Source organism: Idiotropiscis lumnitzeri, chromosome 4 (assembly GCF_059441095.1).
Source record: "Idiotropiscis lumnitzeri isolate Australia: NSW breed Sydney's pygmy pipehorse chromosome 4, RoL_Ilum_1.0, whole genome shotgun sequence".
NCBI lineage: Eukaryota > Metazoa > Chordata > Actinopteri > Syngnathiformes > Syngnathidae > Idiotropiscis > Idiotropiscis lumnitzeri.
The window spans coordinates 22,032,926-22,054,956 of record NC_142394.1 but is presented as its reverse complement, the minus strand read 5'-3'; the positions used below and the strand labels follow the sequence as shown (position 1 = coordinate 22,054,956).

The 22,031-nt window shown below is 41.7% G+C and overlaps 4 protein-coding genes and 1 non-coding gene across 7 annotated transcripts; 3 read left to right on the top strand and 2 right to left on the bottom strand.

Moving 5' to 3' along the window:
• Positions 1 to 328: 328 nt before the first annotated feature.
• Positions 329 to 4,731, bottom strand: hs6st2 (heparan sulfate 6-O-sulfotransferase 2). Its single transcript, XM_088295057.1, has 2 exons — positions 2,604 to 4,731; positions 329 to 1,913 (listed from the first exon to the last, which is right to left on the bottom strand). Exons 1-2 carry the CDS (start codon positions 3,167 to 3,169, stop codon positions 1,100 to 1,102), a joined length of 1,380 nt encoding a protein of 459 aa, XP_088151183.1. The 5' UTR covers positions 3,170 to 4,731; the 3' UTR covers positions 329 to 1,099.
• On the top strand, positions 4,013 to 4,085 carry trnaf-gaa (transfer RNA phenylalanine (anticodon GAA)). Its single transcript has one exon. It is a non-coding gene; the product is annotated as a tRNA-Phe (tRNA).
• A 1,074-nt stretch (positions 4,732 to 5,805) lies between the features above and the next one.
• LOC148338571 (transmembrane protein 179) lies at positions 5,806 to 10,275 on the top strand. The gene is made up of 4 exons (XM_088295059.1): positions 5,806 to 6,335; positions 7,221 to 7,358; positions 7,439 to 7,517; positions 8,295 to 10,275. Exons 1-4 carry the CDS (start codon positions 5,995 to 5,997, stop codon positions 8,478 to 8,480), a joined length of 744 nt encoding a protein of 247 aa, XP_088151185.1. The 5' UTR covers positions 5,806 to 5,994; the 3' UTR covers positions 8,481 to 10,275.
• An 871-nt stretch (positions 10,276 to 11,146) lies between these two features.
• Positions 11,147 to 16,814, top strand: LOC148338570 (heterogeneous nuclear ribonucleoprotein U-like protein 2). Of its 2 annotated transcripts, none has more exons than XM_088293063.1 (12): positions 11,147 to 11,396; positions 11,871 to 12,180; positions 12,382 to 12,458; positions 12,534 to 12,776; positions 12,990 to 13,102; positions 13,257 to 13,523; positions 13,826 to 13,948; positions 14,029 to 14,130; positions 14,631 to 14,799; positions 14,873 to 15,103; positions 15,927 to 15,958; positions 16,039 to 16,814. In XM_088293063.1, exons 1-12 carry the CDS (start codon positions 11,225 to 11,227, stop codon positions 16,096 to 16,098), a joined length of 1,899 nt encoding a protein of 632 aa, XP_088149189.1. In that variant the 5' UTR covers positions 11,147 to 11,224; the 3' UTR covers positions 16,099 to 16,814. The 2 variants fall into 2 exon arrangements, with proteins under 2 accessions (XP_088149189.1, XP_088149191.1); XM_088293065.1 differs by having other exon boundaries at positions 14,873 to 15,119.
• nudt22 (nudix (nucleoside diphosphate linked moiety X)-type motif 22) lies at positions 15,668 to 22,021 on the bottom strand. Of its 2 annotated transcripts, XM_088293069.1 has the most exons (7): positions 21,687 to 22,021; positions 20,106 to 20,220; positions 18,930 to 19,383; positions 17,978 to 18,091; positions 17,722 to 17,819; positions 16,434 to 16,527; positions 15,669 to 16,352 (listed from the first exon to the last, which is right to left on the bottom strand). In XM_088293069.1, the coding sequence occupies exons 2-7, from the start codon at positions 20,189 to 20,191 to the stop codon at positions 16,248 to 16,250; spliced, it is 951 nt and encodes a 316-aa protein (XP_088149195.1). In that variant the 5' UTR covers positions 20,192 to 20,220; positions 21,687 to 22,021; the 3' UTR covers positions 15,669 to 16,247. The 2 variants fall into 2 exon arrangements, with proteins under 2 accessions (XP_088149196.1, XP_088149195.1); XM_088293070.1 differs by lacking the exon at positions 21,687 to 22,021 and having other exon boundaries at positions 15,668 to 16,352; positions 20,106 to 20,214.
• Positions 22,022 to 22,031: the final 10 nt, after the last annotated feature.

Sequence of the window (22,031 nt, the reverse complement as noted above, 5' to 3'; positions counted from 1 at the left end):
AGCAAGAGCTACAGATACCGCTTCTGTATGAAGTGTTGTCATTTTAGTGAAAAGTTCCCTATATTTAGGAAAATTTTTCGCTATATTTAGCGACTTTTCTGACCCCTTTATGCAAATATTCACTGTAAAAAATCCCTGTCTAAGTATGTCATTAGATAGCAGGACAGTATATATCGACCTTTTGTGCCATTTTAGTTAGGTGGAGTGCGGTGAGATCTTTCTAAGTAAAGATTCATGGATGTGTTAATGCGGTTGTTGAATCAAGAACAGTTGCACACCCTCTGTTGGTGCTTCCAGAGACCGACAGTCACTAAAGAACATCACAATATTTATGTAAAATGTTTTTATATATTAAAAAAAAGACAACAAAAGATTTGTTGAAACATTCACATCATTTCGAGCAAATATCAATTATGCTACAAGTTGAGGTATCTTCTATTGTTTTGTTACAAAAATCTCATTTAAAACATAGAACAATTTCAGACGCTTTGAAAAACAGCCATTCTCAAACTGCAGTTTCTTTTATAGGTACTACGTTCATCAAAAAAAAAAAAGGCAAAATTTGATTGGAGCATCTTGGCGAGGGCTAATCCAAGCAATCTCAGTCAATATAAGAATTAAATACGGTTTGAAAAGTAGACGATATTTTTCTTTTTGCCAACCAAAGAAATACAGTACATAAATCTTTTTTTTTCCTTCACAAGAGTCAACTGAACTTCAACAATATTGCCTTTTAGTTAACCGATTTAAAATTAAGCTTGTAGTAGTAGTAGTACACTCTGTGGATATTTAAGACATTAAGACAAAAGCAAATGAATAAAACGTGAACAGAAAAACAAAAAATCCCACTATTACAAAAAGATTCAGTCATTTGCATACTGTGGTTCTTGGACATCAAGTTAATAAAATAAAGTGAAAATTATGGGACTACTATTTTTAGCACTATTGACATTTACAATTATAAATAACAGAAATTTTCCGTAGAGGTTACTGGTGCGATTGTTTCAAGACCCTTCTTCTTCCTGCTCCAAATCATATCTGGTCCACAGAGTAAGGCATTCATTGAAGTGTGAAAAAAAAAAGAGGGGGAAAAAAAAGTTCATTTCCACTGCTCCACATTGTCCATATAGTCTTCCATGGTGCCGCTTTCATCCATTTCCCACCAGTCTGGGAGGAGCCCATCAGAATCCGCACTCTCGTCTTCTTCAGCTGGTTCTTGCGGGTGATTTTCAATCACAGGCGGCGCTCGGGTGGTCTTCTGCTGGCGTGCTTGCTTCGTGGTGAACCTTCCTCTTAGCCGCCTCCTCTCCTGCTGCCGCCTCTCCCTGGCCTGCCTGCGCTCACGCTGCCGTGCAAACTGGAAACGTTGCAGGAAGAGATCTCGGGCGTACTCGTAGAGTTCCACGTCCCAGCGGTTGAGCTGGCGGATTCGGTGCTGAGTCTCGGCGGGAACATCCACGCCGGACGCTCGTGTGCCGTTAAGCTGCGTGAAGGGAGCGATGAAGGCCAAGTCGAAGGTGCGTTCGAACAGGTACTGAGTTTTGCGTTGGTACTCGGTCAGGCCATAGAAAGCCATGCCGCGCAGGTTCCGCTTGGCGCTCTCCAGCAACACGGCCCAGCGCTCGTCCTCACTCATGGCCGAGACGTTATAGCAGCCCACCAGGCTCAGGTCGGCAAGCATGCGTGTTTGACGGTTGTTGGCCAAGTTGTAAGGGCAGTCGGTGAACTCCTGCAGGGAGCAGCCTGACCAGTCGTCGCCCGGGTAGCAGCTAGGCAGCTCAGAAGACGTCGGCGAGCGGCCGTCACACACGTGCAGGGAGGCCTTCCAGGTGGCCCCACGCTGGACGTGACGCCACTCGCTCAGGTAGCGGGACACTGGGTCTCTCAGGATGGTTATGTAGTAATAGTTCCGACTGCAGAGAGGAGAAAGTCAAGCCTTATGATGTGATAAAACCACAAATTTGTTTGCATGTTTAAACTCATAATCTGATTTATGACTTATTTATGGTAACGTCACACTTGTTTGGAAGAATTTTGTGAAGTCGTCGTATTGAGCGCTTATCAGACAAGTCACATTGTTTATTAAGTTCTGCAATTGAAGGAGAAATCTAAACTCACTTTCATTTTTTTATTAGATTATTCAACAAAATTCTTCAGCTCTAACTCCTACCCAAAACTAATAAAAACCAAAGAAAGGCTTTACACGCTCGGGATTTTGAAGCCGATCAGTTTCATAAATACAAAAATTAATTAATTAAAAAGCTAACCGATCACCGATCTGATCAGAAGATGGACCTGAATCTATTTTGACAATTTAGACAATTTTATTTCATGTACAATCAACCCACGCTATTCAAGTGGGATTTGGCACGGAGAGGTCGATGAAGAGCCAAAATTTGTATATAATTGACACTCAATGAAATCATAGTGTATATTGTATAATAGCCTGGAGTGGTACCACCTACTCGCTGTAGTGAGAACTGAAACCACTGACAGACATCTTGCGTTGCCACTCATAAAACACACCTAACTTGAAAAACCACCCCCACAATACAAAATTGTTTAAACCTGTTGGAGAAAATGCATGGTTTTGGATGTGTTACCTCTGTACGGTTTTGGGTGCCTCCCGGGAGTCCATCCGCGATGGGACGCAGCGTGTCAGCTCAGTCCAGTCGGCGTGGAGACCACAGCTCCAGCCTGTGGAGAACCTGGAGAAGAGCCACGTCTCCTTCTTGCCCGGCCGGTAGCAGGTGCACTTTTTCTGGCCAGCGTGGCACTCACACGGCCTCTCCAGCTGGATGTTCCGCACCAGGTGTCGGCCGAACGTGGTGCCGCCCGTTTTCTGGATGTGTAGGAACACTATGACGTCGTCTCCCTTTATGTTGAAGTCCACGGCGCGGTTCAGGTCCGCCTTGGTGAAGTTGAAGCGTGGGATGAACCGTACCAGAGTGCCGTCTTCAGCGATGTAGGGATCGCGTTTCTCTTGGACGTCGCCACCACCATTTTGCAAATCCGTGGTCCCGGCCATGTGGAGCCAGGACCCCAGCTGGTGGAGCATCTGGCACTCGGTCCTGCTCGGACAAACGTACTGGATCATGATGACGCCGAAGATCAACGCCATGAGCAGGACCACCAGGACCCTGTGGTGGCTGATGGACTTTTCATCCATTTTTTCAGGGACGAGCAGAATACCATCACTCGTCAGAACTGTCTCAGGGCATCAGCAAACCAAGCAACCCAAACAAAACTACAGCAAGCTTCGCGTCACAAAGCAGAGGACCATAAATCCTTAATGTCGAGAAAATGCCCAGAGCAGACCAAAATTGAGATTTTTTTGTCCGTTTCAAGAGCCATATGCACGCTTCATTGTATTTTCTCCATTTCTTGAAGCTTCCGTATCCATTTGTGCTTATAGTTTCCACGTTGTTGGATGACTGCACACGGTGTCAGATTGTATTAACCAGCACAAGAACGCCCGAAAACGCCTGTTCTCTTCATTGAGCTGGGGAAACGCTCCCAAATTAAATTCTGCTTAGCTTTCCATAAAGGCTCGTGGATGCACTCGGATAAACGACGGCCACCACCACCACCAAACAATAACACGAAGCTGAAAGCGAGCTCGGTAGCTAACACTTGTTAGCATCGTCGGATAAAACAACATATACTCGCATTTCACGCGCCAATGTTACCCACGAATAACACACAATTACCACAGCACCATCGGCGTTCATATTGCAGCGTTCGGTCAATCCATATAGGCGACTTCATGTTAGTCGTATATTAAAAGGCTTCCACTGATAACCACCGACCGATTCTTGACCTTTCTTCCCAGCAGCCTTTGCGCTGATTTCGGCGTTGGTATGACGTCATATTAATGAAAAGAACAGAGCCCATTGCCACGACACAAGACGACCGTACGGCCAACAACGGTATGTTAAATGACGTACATGTGCGCGGCAGATTGATTAGATAATTTATATAAATAATTTTGTTGATATAGCATTCTATCATCGCCGAAATAGCTCAGTTGGGAGAGCGTTAGACTGAAGATCTAAAGGTCCCTGGTTCGATCCCGGGTTTCGGCATTTTGATTTTTATTTAGATATTTATTTCCTCATTGTTGATATTGTTTTTCATTTGACAGATGTATTTTATATATTTCAGCGTTTATATCACATTACAAGGTTCTTGTAGTTTTAATTTGGCAGGCATTTTATGCATTCCATCCATTATACATTATTTTTTTGGACAGGCGAATTTTATACATTCCATTCTTTGTATGACATAAGATTAAACTTTATCGTAAATCTATCTATCTATCTATCTATTTATCTATCTATCGTGCTGAAAAGATGTTCAACATGTCATTGACTTCATGAATCAATGAAAATATCCTGTAATCTTGGATTTATATATTTTTTTCCAAGATTTGCCACCCCCTTCACTCCACATTAAAAAAAAGATAAATCAATATTTATAGTGCAAATCTCTCTCACATCTGTGAAATAAATTTAAATGATCGCTCTGTTTAAGGAAAAAAAAACGGACTGTCCTTTAAACATGACCGCGACGCCAGAGTGCGTACGTCATTGCTGTTGGGACCAATTCAAAGATCGTTTGTAAAGGAGAAGATGATCCACACACACAAAATGGGAAAATATAGGTCACGTACAGTCACGCCAATAGAATCCTGTATGTAAATGCCGCAAAGCATGCTGTGAATTGTGTGGCTTCACCATTGATACAATATGAACTTTTTTAGGAATAAAACCTGACTCGTTTTTGACAAACAAATCAAAACACACAGAAAATGCTGAGTTGTTTTCCTAACCCCCTCACTGGGTCGCTGTGGAGTTTTAGCAGATGATTGGGTTATTTGTCCCCAAAGTTGGGTTAATTATTTTGACCCAACAGAGTGGGTTTGTCATTTGAACGTGAAGTCATCGATCATGTTAATGATTTCTCACAATGATTAGGAAACATAAATATCAATATGATCTCTTTGCTGTTGTCTGAACCTCCTCAGAAGCCCATTGCAATAATCAAGTCTGCTGTAGATAAAAGTATGGATAAATTTCTTCCGATCTGCTTGGAGGAGCAGGCAACACTTCAGTCTGAATGTTTTTTTTCCACCTGGCAAAAGGCTGTTTCAGTGATTGATTCGATATTACTGCTGAAAGTCAGCTCCGAGTCTATCAGCACTGACTTGGTATTTGGTTTTTAAAAGCAGTGACGCCAGATCCTATCTTCTTTAATGCACAAAACAATGGGTGTGCTGTGTCAGGAAGTGGATCTGTTGTAAAAACTGCCCAACATATGCAATTGAATCGCTGTAATAACACCTGACAGGAAAAGGGGTCTTCATCTTAAAAACGCTGGTTGTAAATTAATATAATTTTCTAACCACTGCTAAAGTAAAAACCGGGCAATCCATTTTTTGTCAGCTTTTACTCATCAGTATGGGTCATTTGAACCCTTTTTGTATCACAATTGTAACCCAACATGCTCAGTCAAATCCCCTACCCAATGTGCTGGGTAGAGTTAACCCAGCATAACCTTTTGGACCTAGTTTGGGTTCCTTAACTTTTAAGACAACATTTCTAAGAGTGTATGCTGTTTCGCATTGAGACAAGCTAGTGCGAGCTGCCTTAATTTTATGTTGCTCATAATGGTGTGTGCTAAATAATTTTTAGGTGCTACTTGATTTAGAACGTTGAAAATGGAGACCGCTGTGGATTAAATCGTCTGGGTCTGGGAGTTTAAATGGGTCCGAGTGATACCTCTGCAGTTGTCATTGATGCCTCTGCGCGTTGCAGTTGCGTAACGGTTGAAATGTGGAGCTAAGAGCACGTCGTCGGGTCTCCGCCCTTCCTCGGAAAATAATCACAAAGCGTCCTGAGTCCTTTTCCAAACCATTCGTGCTGCAATGTGCTGACTTCTCTTCACCGCATTTCGATTTCCAACTGGCCTTTTTTTCCCACTCCTCCAGCGGACATGGAGCTGGACCGGCGGCTATTGCTAGCTCACTGCGCCGCTCACGCCCTCTCTATGGCGGCGGGCTTGTTGGTCGTCGTCCCGATGGCCCTCAACGGCTCCGCGTTCAAAGGCCGCTGCGCGCTCTTCTCCAGCGGCTACTGGAGGACCGAAGGGCCGAGCCCGCAGCCGGGGCATGACGAGCTGGAGCCGGTGGAAGGGGGCGTCGCCCGCCTGGTGGTGCAGCAGTGGGGCCCGCCGGCGGCCTGCCAGTTCGCCACCTTCGTGGGGATTTTTACGGTGTTGTACGGGGCAGCGCAAGGCTGGAGGTGCCTCTTCTACCTGCACGGACGACATGACGAGTGAGTGGACGCACCACGTAAATAAACAAAATGCGTTTGCAAGCGGGAAGAGATTATTGTAGATGGCACACTTTAGTGACCCAGTTATGCAACCAAAAGTGCAGCGGAGACAATCGTGCTCGTATTGCTTTTGTAAAATGTACTACTGAACATTTATTGCAAGTGGCTTTGAAGATTTGAAGATCAAATGTATTTTCACCCGCGGGGGTATCACTCTTTATATGATCAAAACAGTTATTCCTGGGATAAAAAGTCGGAGTCTTGCAAAAATAAACTTGCCTTTTTCCATAGTGAAATGATAAAACGATGATATTGAAGTCAAAGTTCAACAAGGGTCACAAAGTTATATTTTAACAAATGAATTTTAACTACAACTTTATTGTAATATGTTTGCCTTTTATTCTGCTATAAAAGTCTTTGTTTTCCCCCAAATATATAATTTATTCCCCCAAACAAGCAAATATTTAGGGATGTCAGACTTTAGTGATTATAAATCACAATCATAGCAAAGCTTTTAATTGTCCCGAAGCTATTTTCGAGTGGAATAAAATGTTTCTTAATTTTTGTTTTGATTATTTTATAGTTCCACTCGTGTCCATATGCAATAAAAAAATTATATGACATAAACATTTATTGCACATTATTAGTACGTGGAGCCCAGTTAAAGCATGTGGTGCATGCAGCGGACGCATCACCATACAGTACATAATCGTCGGTGGATGAGCAATCACTCCAGAGATGCAATTATTAGTTTGTAGGCATTCACAAGTCAATTTATTATACGTCCCCTTGAAATTGGTACAAAATAACAAGGTGAATATTTTTACTCTCAAAGTATATTGATGTAAGTTTCATGAAGTTTTCTTGTGCTTATTTCTTCCTCAGCACTTTGTTTTCATCCTTCCTGACTGTACTGCTGAGTGTGTGTATGCTGTTTTTGTCGGGCGGTGCCAGCGTCATTTTGTCCCTGGGCCTCGCCTCCTGGTGTGACACGGTGACCAACAACAACACGCAATCCTTCAGGTGGGTCCCACACTTGAGATTTATTCTTATTGGTTGATAGCTGCTAAAATTGAAACCCATTTTCATTGGTTGATGTCCAGCTGTGCGGCATCCCAGTCCGTTCCGCTATATCTGGACGTGGACACGTCGTCCTTCTACGCGGAACTCAGTCTGGCGCAGGTAAGGGCGCTCACTGATGCATTTTACTGCTAAAGATGGGAGCTACAAAGATTACATTTGGATTCATGGTTATTCTTTTTTCCATCAAATCAAGTGAATGAGATGGCAACATGCAATGTTTGCAAGTAAAAAAATCTGACTTCCTTTGTCACTATCAAACCCACAAAATACAGGAACAGCAACTATGCTGAAAATGACTTGACCTAAACTGATTAAATGGTACCCGTGGTGCTTGGTCAATAGAGCAGCGCTGAGTTTTCACATTACCTTGAATAAGACAAAAAATTACCCCCCAAAAAAATAAATAATCATTAAATGAATTGAATTATATTTTTGATTAGCAGGATTAATAAATATTTAATATCTGATAATTATTTAAGGTAAACACCACTAAACACTGGAAATATGACTAAAATATGTATTTCACTGTTAGTATGAAAAGGACTTGAAACACTGCTCAATGATTCACTGCATGCCCAATTACTTGTCACTCTGTAACCGATTTTTATATCATAATACAGAAAATGAATGGATGGATAGCTAATTATTACGACTAGTCTCCACTCTATAAAACTCCACCAGCTGTCAACTAAATGCAACCCAACTCAAGCAAGTTGGCGAAATAATCCTAACCCAGCTGCTTATCGGAATGGGGGCATTTTGAATTCTAAGCTCTGTCCTAGATTTATCCAAAGTTGCCTACTTTTTCCTCATTAACCCACAAATGACTCATACTGGATTACCCCATATTTGAGCGAATCTTGTCTCTGTGCTCAGGCTTCCCTGTGGTTTGTGACGCTGCTGTGGTTGCTCCAGTCCACTCTGGCCTTCATGCGTCTGTACCATTCACACAACGGGCCGTGCCTCCTGCGGGAAAAGGAGCTTCTTCTGAGGGACGCCCCGTCCGAAGGCTCCCCTTCGACCCCACAGTATTTCCCAGAAACCCCCACCATCATGGTCTAACGCTCTAAGGAGCCCTTAAAGGAAGCTGACAGGTTTATTTTTTGTGCATATGATATATGAACAGGGCGGCAAGGTGGCCGACTGGTTAGCACGATGGCCTCACAGTGAGAGACAGCATCGGGCGTTGGTTCGATCCCAGCTCCGGCCATCCTGTGTGGAGTTTGCATGTTCTCCCCGTGCTTGTGTGGGTTTCCTCCGGGTCCTCCGGTTTCCTCCTACATTCCAAAAACATGCATGGCAGGCCGATTGAACACTCTAAATTGCCCCTAGGTACGAGTGTGAGCGCGGATGGTTGTTCGTCTCTGTGTGCCCTGCAATTGGCTGGCAACCAGTTCAGGGTGTCCCCCGCCTACTGCCCGAAGATAGCTGGGATAGGCTCCAGCACCCCCCGCGACCCTAGTGAAGAGAAGCGGTGCAGAAGATGGATGATATATGAACATGTCCATGAAATTGCATTACATTTTAAGGTTTGTGGATTTGCAGAATCACTCATCTGTATATATATATATATATAGATATAGATATAGATATAGATATATATATATATAGATATAGATATATATAGAGAGAGAGAATTTTGTTTTTTTTCCTCCAGATGAAAAGTAAGAAAACATACCCAGCACAAAATTTTAAACATTTGTTGGATGGCAACAATATTTTTTAAGACAAGTTCTTGAATACACTAATTTTGTAATTGAATCATTGTGATTATTTCATGTTAAAAAAAACATGTATTTAAAGGAATGGGAAAATAGCAGGATCTAAAGTGGCATTGTGGTACTTACCCCAAATGCTGGTGCCACTCATTGGAATAATATTTTTTTTCTAAACCTAATTTCACAAATTTTTATTAATTTGAAACAATTGTTGTTTTTCACGTTTAACAACAACAACGCATGAACTAGAAATGCATGCCTTGTTGTTGGGCAATGACAATATTTAAAAAAATATTAGCACACATTACAGTAGTCACGTGCTAGAGTCACGATTCTTTAGATTAGTGAAAATAATCACAGTAGCCACAAACTCCCACAGTTGAAACAGTTGTATTACATATCATCTATAATGGCAACAATCTTGTATTATGTTTACTTATCCTTTCAATTTGCATATCATTATCATTCCACCAAAGACACCACTAGCTAGAGGATATTGCTGATGTTTCTACCGTAGGTCTCCATTCAATGTGATGTGCATGTTTGTTGACTGAACAGTTTGCACTTTTTATCTTCTGGTCAGGGAGAAATTGTGTGGTTTGGCGTCAGAGTGTTCAGATGTAGCACTGAGATGCTTTTATCGTGGAGCATGTTATGTGGTGAGAGTGACTGAGCCACTACATACAGTGAAACTGTCTCACTGTGTGAGCATGAAGCCTCTGCCCTAACTCGCTTATATGTTTCATGTGAACCCTTAAAAAAAGCACAACTGTCCATGTCTCAACTTGCGAAGATTTTTTAAAATGATGATGCTGTCTGTGTGGAAGCGACCGCTGTAAATGATGTCACAGATCAAATTGTTCATGTTGAAGTTTGTGTGAAACCTGGATGGGTCTGCATAGGTGCCAATTTTGTTGAGAAACAAATGATACAAAATTGAACTTGTTGTGATGACACATAGACGGCGGAGTGAGAAATCTCAAGAAAGTGATAATGGCAGTTAGTCACTTTTTGTACTTTGTAACTTGGTAAATGATAACTAACTACATGTGGTTTCTACCTCTTGTACTTGTTTGTGTTCCGTAATGTTCCAGTTTTTGCAATGTTATTGTCAAATAAAGATCTTATTTTCAAGGAAATGTTTCTGGACTTACTGATTTATTGATAAAATGCGGCTAAAATTTAAATCTTAGCATTTGCTTGTGACCCCCCCCCCCCAAAAAAAAATATGGTCTTTGTAATATTTCTTTCTGTATTTAATATACATTTTTGCAGTAAACAACACACCAATCAGGGTTAATAGCCTACTGAATTCCAATTGGATTTACTTAGCAAATACTAATTAATCTAATCATGTGGCGGACATTAGGACCATGCCTCTCACCCAGCAGGCATCCCGTTTGGGGGCGTATTCATGTGAATGTTTGTTGGCGCGAATTTGGATTGTGCGTTATTCTGTTGTTGGCAGTCTTGGAATAAAGACGTGTTCACAGTCAGTCGTGTGTGCTCATTTCAACTGCCACAATCATCTCAATAAAATTGAATATCATGGGAAACTTCTATTTTCGTGATTCAAGTTCAAGAAGCGAAAGTCATATTGATTCACTACACACTGTAAATTAGTTCTTGATTTAGTCTATTTTCATAAGTTTTATTTTTATAGGTTACAGCTAATTAAATAAAATTCAACATTTAACAAAGGAGCATATTATAGGTGAATCGTTCAAAAACTGCGCAGAGAACAGCATCAGAGTAAGTATACAGTAAATTAAAGGGTACTCCATACTGTGTATTTTTCCATATATACAATTACTAAAATAAGGATGCTGTCTTATGAAATTTGGCTGATAAAATCGTCAAATTTACATTGACAAAAAGTAGTTACTTTTGTTGTAGCAGGGTGGCAGCACACATTTTTAACGTGTAAAATCTGCTCAATAAGAAAAACGAGGAAGTAAAGGCAGCTCGTGTCAGCCAATCAGGTGCCGAGGCTCCACATTGAATCTTTGTTTTGGTGTGAAGGCTGAGAATTCCCCATAGTTTTACCACAGAAATAACCTCCATTTATTTATTTTTTTACTGGTAACGATGAAGTTAGCGGACATTAAAAAGCTTAAAGTGTCCGAGTTGCGGTTGAGGCTTAACCGAGCGGGTTTGGACAGCCGAGGCCTGAAGGTAGAGCTTGTGGAACGTTTGTGGTCTTTACTGGATGACAACAACCAAAGACCGAACAGACACGAACAAGACGTTCAACGACAAGGTATTTCGTTTCTCTTTAACCACCACACGGATTTATATAAAATGTGGTTATGTGCTGATCGTTCCAGAAATATCGATGTCATTGATACCGACATTTTCACAGAGTCCAATCGATTCTCAAATCAAATTGTCGATACCTTTGATTACTTAAATTATTTGAGGTGGTGTACTGGATGTCGATAACAGAGACATTGGGCAAAGGGACTAAGCTGTAGAGATCTTGTCTAAATTGATACATTGGTGGTGGTACTGCGTAAGCGCTATTAAGACAGTTCAGGCAGTACACTACGACTACCAAATGGTGTAAAACTATCTTAGATCGCACTTTGGCCTGATTTAATTTTTTTTTTTTTTAAAAACAACACAAACACACATATCAACTACTTAGTGTTTTCGCACATGTGCGGAAGAACACTGTATTTGGCACTATATAGAGGGTCCTAACAAAGCCGGTTTCCTCCTCTTCCACCTTCAGTTCACCCCTCCCCACCGGTGCCAGCCAGTATCACCAAGACCTCGGAAATGGTGGTTGCCACCTCTTCTTCCTCCCTACTTTTGTCTTCTACCCACCCGGAGACTGCCAGTGTCTCCCGGTCACATGTACCAGCGGACCAGACCCGGGAGTTCTCCGATACCGCCACGCAGACAGAAGCTGAAGGCATCTCGGAGTGTCCGTTACCCAATGTTGATGACTGTCAAGCCGAGAGGAACGACCTGGAGCTGGTCGCAGAGGAAGAGCGAGGGCGGGCATTCTACGAGTTTAAAGAGGAGATACGATATAAAAGGTAACAGAGAGGTCAAGCATCACAGGTAGAGTTGTCAATATGTGATTATGAAAAAAAAAAACACTTCTACACGGTGGCCCGCACCCTGTGCATTAGCCATTAGCTTGACAGTCCTGTCCTGTAGTTCTGAAATTCTGGGTTTGACTCTTGAAAACGTTTCTTTACAAGGTGAGAGTGAATGAACTTATTTTTGTCTACCAGAGCCAAACTACCACAAGCTCCAGTGGAGGAAGATGAGGCAAAAGAAGAAGACGAAGAAACACTCAAATTGCATTCATGTGAGTGTTTGCACACATTTTCAACCTGCTTTTATGATAACATTGCATCATTTATCGCATTCTATTTTCACTTAGACGACAGTCACCTGCACTTCCAAGTGGGTCCTGACGGCGCCTGCGGCCAGCCACGATTCTGGGACAGATTTCCTCTGCTGTGGTCGGGATGCAGGCTCACCCACGGCGTTTCACAAGGCAGAGTTGGCTTCGAGGTGAGGCTAGAGAGGAGGTTATCCAGCTCTCAGCTGGACAGCCCGGACAGTGACCAGTCGTACGGGATGCGGATAGGCTGGTCCTTGGTCCAGACATCCATACTGCTGGGTAAGCTTTTCTTGTTGTCAATATCAGTTTTAGCGTGTCACTCCAAAATAAAAAGTCATCTCATAGTGTGCATTCAAAGAGTAATAAGATACAATTATATTTCAAATGAGGTACATTTCTTAACTAACGTGGTACGTAATGTCACACTTGATAGAGATCCTTGAATGAGGAAATGACGTGCCAATTGTTCATCCCTTTTTTTTCTGCCTTCAGGTGAAGATGCATTTTCTTTTGGTTATGATAGACATGCTCGAAAAGTGACACATGGGAGAGAAGAAGAGTTCGGGGAGCCATTTTGTGAAGGCGACATCATCGGCTCTTATGCTGTGAGTGATGCCCGTCTTGAAATTTCTTTTCGACACACACTTTTGTGATCCATTTTGAACATCTGAAGCATTTTGTTAAAGGATGAGACACCACACGTTTTTGTTACCATGCTTTACTTACTTTGCACTAATCCTGACTGATCTCATCCCGCAGTCTTTCTCCACGGATGGCGGCGTTCAGCTCTCCTACCACAAAAATGGCCGTTTTCTTGGTGTAGCCTTTTCCCTGGAGGCATCCGAGCTTAGAGGACGTGCTCTGTTCCCTCACGTGCTCTGTAAGAGCTGTGCGGTCCGCTTCCTCTTGGACCCCACAGCTCCTCCCTGGTACACTGTTCCTCCGGGTTTCACCCCACTGCCGGCGCTCCCCGCTCGGCTGAGGTGTCGCAACGCGTCACCATTGAGTTCCAGGGCGGAAAGTGAGGTGAGTTTCTGGCACTGGATCACTACAAAGCAATGAACCATTATTAAAAAACATAATTTACAGTATATCACACAAACGTGGTATTTCAACAGGGGTGTGTAGACTTTTTGCATCCGCTGAACGCGCGTAATGTAAGATGAGTTTGAAGTTATGTTAAAGTTTATTGGCGTCATATTTTGTTTTAATCCATTAGTATAAGCAGTTGTTTAAAAAAATTGTGGGTTGCATCAATTCATTGTCTTATTTCGCTGTTCACGGTCGAGCATGGACCCTTGAGAGTATTTCCATCTTTGTCTGTGTAGATGTTGTTGATGGTTGGTCTCCCTGGTTCCGGGAAGAGCCACTGGGCCAGAGCTCACATACGACAGCATCCAGAGAAAAACTATAAGTTGCTGAGCACCGAGGAGCTGCTCTCATGTATGATGGTCAGTCTAAACGCATCACGTGGCTGATCCATCGCTAGCCTCGTCCAAGTGACTCAAACATACGAGATTGCGTGTTTCAGAGCGGGGGTGCGAAGGAGCGCCGATTGCAGCAGGCCGCCCAGTGTCTGACTGAGTTAATCAAAATGGCCGCTCACAGGCCAGGCAACTACATCCTGGACCAGGTAAGGTTTCACTTTCACTTTTCATATTCTAAAGATGTTCCTTTTAATACATGTAATTTGAATTGATATATACTAAGTAAAGAAATTGTAAAATTTACTATTTGTCTTTTACTGTACAAGTAATAACAATTTTTTTCTTCCACATATTATCTACTACTATATCCACTAATATATACATTTCTCATTGTTTTTCTACTTTAAAAAAATCTTGTATCTTTAGTAGTCAAGCTTTTTATTAAAGTATTATTAATATATGTATTAGGGTAACTTATTTTGTGCTGTATTTACTCAAAATACTTTCACTTTCATCACCTCCAGATTGTCTTTGGTGATTATAGTGCTTTATTCATTCAGTTCAGATTCTGTAGTACTTTTTTTTGTTGATAATTATTTATATTAGATTTTCTCCTACAAATGAAATTTGGTACTATCAATCAAAAACATCAGTAATATCAAAAATGACCTCTATATTCTCTATTATGATTTTTTTTCTTTTGCAGTGCAACACTCTCTTCTCCGCACAGCGTTACAAGCTAAAGCTGTTCTCCGGCTTTGGGCGGCGAGCGGCAGTGGTGCTTTTCCCCTCGGCAGAGGAATGGAAAAGACGACTAGCGGCGTGCCGAAAGGGCGGCGAGAAAATTCCCGAAACCTCTCTGCTCAAACTCCAAGGTGGGCCTCGATTTGAGGCAATCTTGCCAAAACGGCTTCCAAAATGTGACCTGTGACCGCTCCTCTCTTCTAGTCAGCTGCAGTCTTCCCGAGCAAGTCGCTGACATCTTGGATGAGTTGCGCTATGTGGAATTGGAGCAGGATGCGGCGCAGGCGCTGTTGCGGGAGTACAAAGATGAGGCCCGACGGCTGCTGCCTCCTGTTGCCAAACCGGAGAAACCGAAAAAGTATTTGCTGAAGAAAAGAGCGCACCCGCATGGCCCTGCTCCACCACCTCACTGGATCAGAGGAAGTGGGTTGAACAGTACGTATGAGAAATGGTACATATAAACCGTTGGAACGTCAGCTAGCTCAATGCAAAATAGCTTAGCTGGGCTAACAAATAGTACAGATGTTGCGGCGATTCAGTCAATCATTAAACACAAACGGAATAGGACCGGGAATTAGGACATCGCCCACCTGCGAAGAGCAGAAATCTGCATGTAATTTACAGCCATTACAAATGCATCAGGAGAAATCGCTGAATCCTCACATTCACAAAACCATCACTTTTTAGGAGAAAATTAGCAAGAACATGGCATGTTTGTTGTGCCATTAATATTTTATTGTCAAAGAGGTCAAGGGGAATAACAAATTGGATTGATTTCTTTACATAAAATTGACCAACATAAGAGGTTCCAGCCCGATGTCAGTGATAGATTCTTTATCTTCTGCAAAAAATAAGTACATTACTGGAGCTTACCTGTGGGCACCGTCTTCATGTATATTAATATCTTTGTGTTATAACTGCACCTTGGCGGCTAAGGTGCATGCACCAGAAGAGCAAAATGTGCTGCTGGAACATATTGACGCCATTTCCATTCATTTTTGTTTCACAAAACAAATTTATTCAAGGCACAACTGTAAAAATGTATTTATACACCAAATCTGAGAAAGAAGACTTGCAAACTGCTTACAATTCATAATCATAAAAAGTCTTAATTTGGCCTTCGGCTCAGTCATAAATCTTAATTGAAGACTTTGTAAAAGAGTGGAAGTCATCACAGCTGCAAAGGGGGAGTGCTTTTGTACTTTTGTCCATAATGTACTGTTCATGTTGTAAAATTCTTTCTGCCTTTTTACTAAAGGCTGGAATAACATGCAGTGTTGGAGCCAGCATGTAAGTACATATTAATTTAGCACCACCAGATTTAAGAGCACACAGTCAGAACTGATTTGATGTTGTCTTACGTTTCACAGTGGAACGTGCCTTATCCTGACCAAGCCGTGTACTACTGCAGTGGCTATGAGGGCTACTGAGGGAAAGGAAATATCAGACCGGATCTTTGTTGAAATATTTTACCACAAAACTTTTTTTTTTTTTTTTTTTTTAAGTGTTCATTAGGTTTTTATTGCACGATGTGCAATTGTAGCTTCAGTGCTCCTGAAAAAGATCAGATTGAATTAAATTACGACTGGTCAGGCTTCACTGTCTGGAAAAGCTGCACGGCTCCCTTGGCGGAGGGACACATCTCCAACCACAGAGGGCTGCTTCTGTCCAGCCGCAACGTCTCCTGTTTGGAATTTTTAAACATTTAGTATGCACCTTTTGTGCCGATGTTTTTATTTATTTATGTAAATAAGTAATTTCTCACCGCTCGGCTGAGGAACACAATGTCTGTGGATTCGTTGGCCTCCGCTCCTCCTTTCCGGTACAACTCTCGGACTTCGTCAGATGAGAGCAAACATCTCAGGACACAAAGACAAAAGTGACAATTTTATTATGGGAGATCTCAGGTCAAAATGCTTGAGAGGACAGGGAAGACTGGTGGACATTCGCCACTTCTGTTGCCAATTTCTCATTAAGGGGAGCGCCCCACCAGATGTCATTGGTCATTCTTCTTGATATGTACACTACTAGAGAAGGGTATTCATAATCGCAATACAATTCTGATCCATTCTTATTGGATGAGACAATTAAATATGCCATCATTTAGATCACATGTGTCAAACTCAAGGCCCGGGGGCCAGATCTGGCCCGCGACCTCATTTTATGTGGCCTGCAAAGGGCAAATCATCTGCATCAACTTCCTGTTTCTAGCATATTTTCTTCACTTTTAACAACACTGAGATATGAGATATTGCCATTTATTTGTTACCTATCCTCCCCTTTTAAAATAAATTGAAAAATTGTTGAACAATTACTTACTAGCTTCTGATTTCAAAACTGGCTTTCCAATCAATTCATATAGGTTCACAGTCATACCAGCCCTCTGAGGGAAACCACAACTACGATGGGGCCCGTCCACAAAAATGAGTTCGACACCCCTGATTTAGATGTTTCTGCATCGTGCTATATGACAATTTTATATCCCGATAAAGGGTAAAACTCCATAAAATCAATGGCAGTTTTGTCTGATGTGTTATTTAAAAAAACACAAATTGCATTAGCATTGTGACCAACAGCCACCATCTTTTGTGGAATTAATAAAAAAAAAATGGATTGAGCAGTTCTAAGGTCCCTAAAATCCTCCATGGCAATTAAATTCACGAACAAACAATTAGTGAAGTATGTGACCTATATCATGCTGCCTACACGCTTCTCATAAATATTGTTCCATTTGGGCTATTAAAGTGGATTTTTTTTTTAGGGCAAGTGACGCTGTTTGAAACATCATGGTAATTGTGATTTTAACTAAAACTTGACAGCCAATTTAAGAAGAGGTTCCTGTAGTGGCAAATGGAACTTGACGGTTGAGGATGGATGTTGAGAATTAAGTCATCCAATTTGGAGTTTTTATTTTTTTCTTCCAGGTTGTCAATAGGACACAAAAAATGTTTTTTGTAGAAAGACACACACACACACTAGTCAGACATTACCAACGTCAAGGTTTTCTGTGGTGTGGCAACGAAGTCATGTATAACCCTCAAGTGAGAGTATACCTGATGTAAAACTCAGCACTTGGTCTTCCGGCACTGGTGTGATTCAAGACCACGCCCATCAGCAGCGGTTCTCCAAGAGAACTCAAGGGAATGTTGACCTGGAGACAAATTCTTATTTGTGTAAAAAAAATATATATTTATCCATAGTTCAAAATATTCTGTTTCTTAGTGCTTGTTGTTTGTTTGAAAAATAGTCACCAAACAATGTGGAAAAGTTCCAACGTCCCACAGCTTTGAACTGGAAAAAAAGACTCACCTCGTCTCGAATCTCAGCGCAAATAGACAAGAAAAGCTCAGCGACGACAGCCTCCGGATTCTTTTGCAGCAAGTTCAAGTCAATCTTCGTCTCACCAAGACGCTCGCACACCACCTGAGGACGACCACAACCATTAGGTTGACACGAGATGGCAACACAGCAAAAACTGGGCTGAAAAACAATCATGAAATAGGGGGAAAAAACAGTGTTTGCCTGCTATGTTGCTCACCGTATTTTTTTTTAAAGCCGCCGGTATTTATGGGACATTAACCCAAAAATGTTCTGTGCTGTCCCACTGGTGGAAACATGGCATTCTTATTAATATTGCGTTTGTGGAATATGGTTTAAGCAGTAACCTTTGTGGGAACAACATCAATTACTGCTACATAGTTGAGGACCTTCTCTGCCTCTTAAAGGTGAAGTCAAGTCAAAAATTGTCTTTCCAATAGGTCTTTCCATTATTCTAAATCTGAGTAATGCGTTTGTGGAGTATGAAATGCAAAAGCAGCAATATCCATCTGTTTTTAGCAATCTCTGAGGCTGCCATTTTGCCACTTCCTGTCGACTGAAAGTGACATCGCAGTTACTTCTTAGGGCTCCGCTAGTGAACATCACATGATATCATTCTCATTGCACAGCAAGTGGCAAAATAGCTGCCAAGAGAGGGATTTAAAAAAAAAAAAAAAAAAACATAATCCATAAATATTAATCACAATGCCGTGTTTAGACTTGTAGTGGTGTAGAGCATTTAGTATTGTCATAAATATGTTGACTTGAATGAAATATTAGTGTTCGTAGGTCCAAAATGTTCAGGGAGTCAACACCAGTAAACGAGTTTCTGCAAACTGTAAAACCCCATCCAAAACGAATTATTAAAAATCTATGACAAGGTGGGGAAACAATTAATTTCACATATTTAATCTAGGTGAGATTTGACTTGCGTTGCCCTCACCTTAGGTTCCGGGTGCCCACCGGGAACGTCCAGTTTTCCGCCTGCCTCAGCTACCTGCTGGCTCCTCCTGATGAACACCACCTGTCCATCGCCTGTGCACACAACGCCACCCACTCCTAAAGGCTGGGCCAGCAGCGCCTGGTCGCTTCCTAACTCGTCCTTCCCACGTTTGCGGAGCTCCGCCGCCTGCGATGACCAGTTGGTGCCCAGGTAGTCTTTATAAGAAGTGAGGCCGATCCTCAAAGTGAGCAGCGGTTCGGTTGCTTGACCGTGTGTAAAGTCTGGGTTTTGGAATGACGGAGTGCAGGATGTGAGTTGAGCAGTAGGCAGGGCGATGTGAAAAGAGTGCAGCCGGAATTTGGCGGCGTTGAAAAGCCACACCTCCTTGGACACACGTGCTATCCACACCTCCTCGATGTGACGTTGGAGAGCAGCGTCCGTCTGACGATTATACCTTCAGGGTATCAATTATTTAGTTAGTTATTTTGTAAAATCACATCCGACGTTTACAACCTGAATTCCAATATTCGTTCGATGAATAACAATAGCATTTTTCTGTCCGCTGATTGGTTGGTGAGAGAAACCTGTTACTAGAGATGGTGAGTACCAATAGTTAAGTTAATACTTAAAGCAAATAAAATTTGACACTGATTAAGTCCTCCTTGTCAGTCGTTGGCACTATAATATGGAAGTCTGACACATCTGTGTCAGAAAAAAATGCTTTGTTCACAATGTTTTATTATTGTGTTAAAGGAAATTTTATATCTCAAAGTACTAAAGGTAAATGGGCTCTCACTTGTATAGCGCTGAGCTACCTACGGTACTCAAAGCGTTTCACACTATTACCTCAACTACCCACTGTTGACATGCCATCAGGAGCAAATGAGGGTTCAATATCTTGCTCAAGGACACATCGACATGGTCACAATGGTCGGTGATCGAACCCACAACCTCTAGGTTGAGAAACGACCACTTTACCACTGAGCCACACCGCCCACGGTAGTGGTACTCATATCAGTGAATACTCATAATTGTACCAGTCTGGAGGAAAAAAAAATTATCAAACCGTCCGCAGTTGTATTGATACAGTATTGGCCAGAATATTTTTTCTTTCATTCTCACGTCTTGGTATCCGAACACTTCTGACCTCGATGAAGTCGTGCTTATTGAGCCTACCTTTCAGACAGCTGCACCTGCACTTGGGACTGCCGCAGGCCCCGCCAGGCTGCACAGTGCAGTAACAAAGAAACCTCTGGGTCCATTATCCATCCACTCTTTTGCACCTTTTCTCCTGCAGGACAATCATTTGTTTTTAGTAGAGATGCTTTAGTACTGATACCTTGGTATCACGAAAATACACAAATACACAGTTACGGCCTCAAGGTGCTGATTGGCCGAAGAGGAGATCTATGTATCTGCAAATGATTGCTTATTCTAAAGGACCCGGATGTCTGTCTAGCAAGTTTGAATTTTTATTTGTACAACTCAAAGTGAGGATATGCAGAAGTTAATCTTTAGTTAGGTTCAATTTATTGGGGGAGAAATTAAAAAATGCAAGTTACAGTCTTAAAATCGTTTTCAAGTTTATTGGACTACAGTTCCTAACAAATAAAATCTAATTCAGATCAAATAATTCAGATTTTTAATGCAATGATTCAAATTAAAAAATAAATATACAATTTATGTAAATCAAATACAGTTTTTCAATTCAATTATTCAACTAGAGCAGGAGTGCCAAACTTGTTTTAGTGGACGCGCCCCATCGTTGTTATGGTTTCCCCTCAGAGGGCTCTTATGGCCGTGAACCCATATAAATGTATGGAAAGCCTGTTTTGAAATCAGTAGCCAGTAAGTAATTGTTTTTTTTCAATTATTTTTCAAAAGGAGAGGATTGGTAACAAATAAATGGTGGCATCTCATGTCTCAATGTTGTTAAAAGAGAAGAAAATGTGCTAGAAACAGAAAGTTGACGCCCATGATTTGCCCTTTGCAGGACACAGAAAATGAGGTCGCGGGCCAGATCTGGCCCCCAGGCCTTGAGTTTGACACCTTTGAACTAGTGCAATTCAAATTCAAATCGCGTTATTCAGATTCAATGGCAAAAATTTCAGCCCACAGATTTATGCCTCTAATACGCCGTTGCGACGGTAGGAAACACTGAATAAATCTCGAAGTCAACCTCTACTACTTCACTTTTCGTGGAGAGTTCCGGTTCCCAAAACAGCGAAAAACGGGGAGTTTTCACGATATTTTCTGTCTCTACGGCGAAAATGCCACCGTTGTTTCATCAATAAGAATGCCGTTTAATGTTTCGCTTATAATGTAAATCCTAATAAACGATAATTAGATAATATACTCTGAAAGCTCAAAGCAAACAGTCAAGTTCGTTCTTTGAGATGTAATAAAGGGAGGAATCATAGCGTAAAACATGCATTAACGGGTTTGTTCCGCCATAAAATAACAGAAGTTGTCAGTAACAGAGGTAACATAAGATGGCTGCCCTCTATATAAATTAGCGATCGCAGTATTATTATGTGCAAAACGTCCGTCAAATTCAAACGCTTGCTTATTCTCTCAACTAGTCCATTTATATACCAGTCAGTGGACCCAGATTAGTCCGTAATACACCAGCAAAGAAACATCGATAAAGGTTCTGAATGAGCAAGCCAATCTACGGAACAAACTAATTTGTGTTTAATAGTAATCCACATGCTCGTGTGTCACTTATTGGATTGAAAATGTAAGTAGTTCACTCACATTTGCGTGGCCCGCCCGGTGTTCTGCCAAAATGTCCTACCCGTACGAATCGTCCTACCGGAGGCTGATTTGACAGCCTGTTCAGTCAAAATGTCCTACCCGTGCGAAACTTCATACCAGAGGCTAATTTTACAGCCAAAGTACTATCGTGAGCTTTCAGATTTGTTTTGTTTACATGCATATCGTTAGAACTAAAAAAAAAATCCTTAGTAGAATACAAGTAGAAGCAAGCAGGTAGGACGTTTTGGCAGTTTAATTTACTCATTTAAAATATAAACATAGATATGTTTACAAACAACTTTTACTGGCGATATCAAACGAGTGTGGCATAAATACACTGCGTGA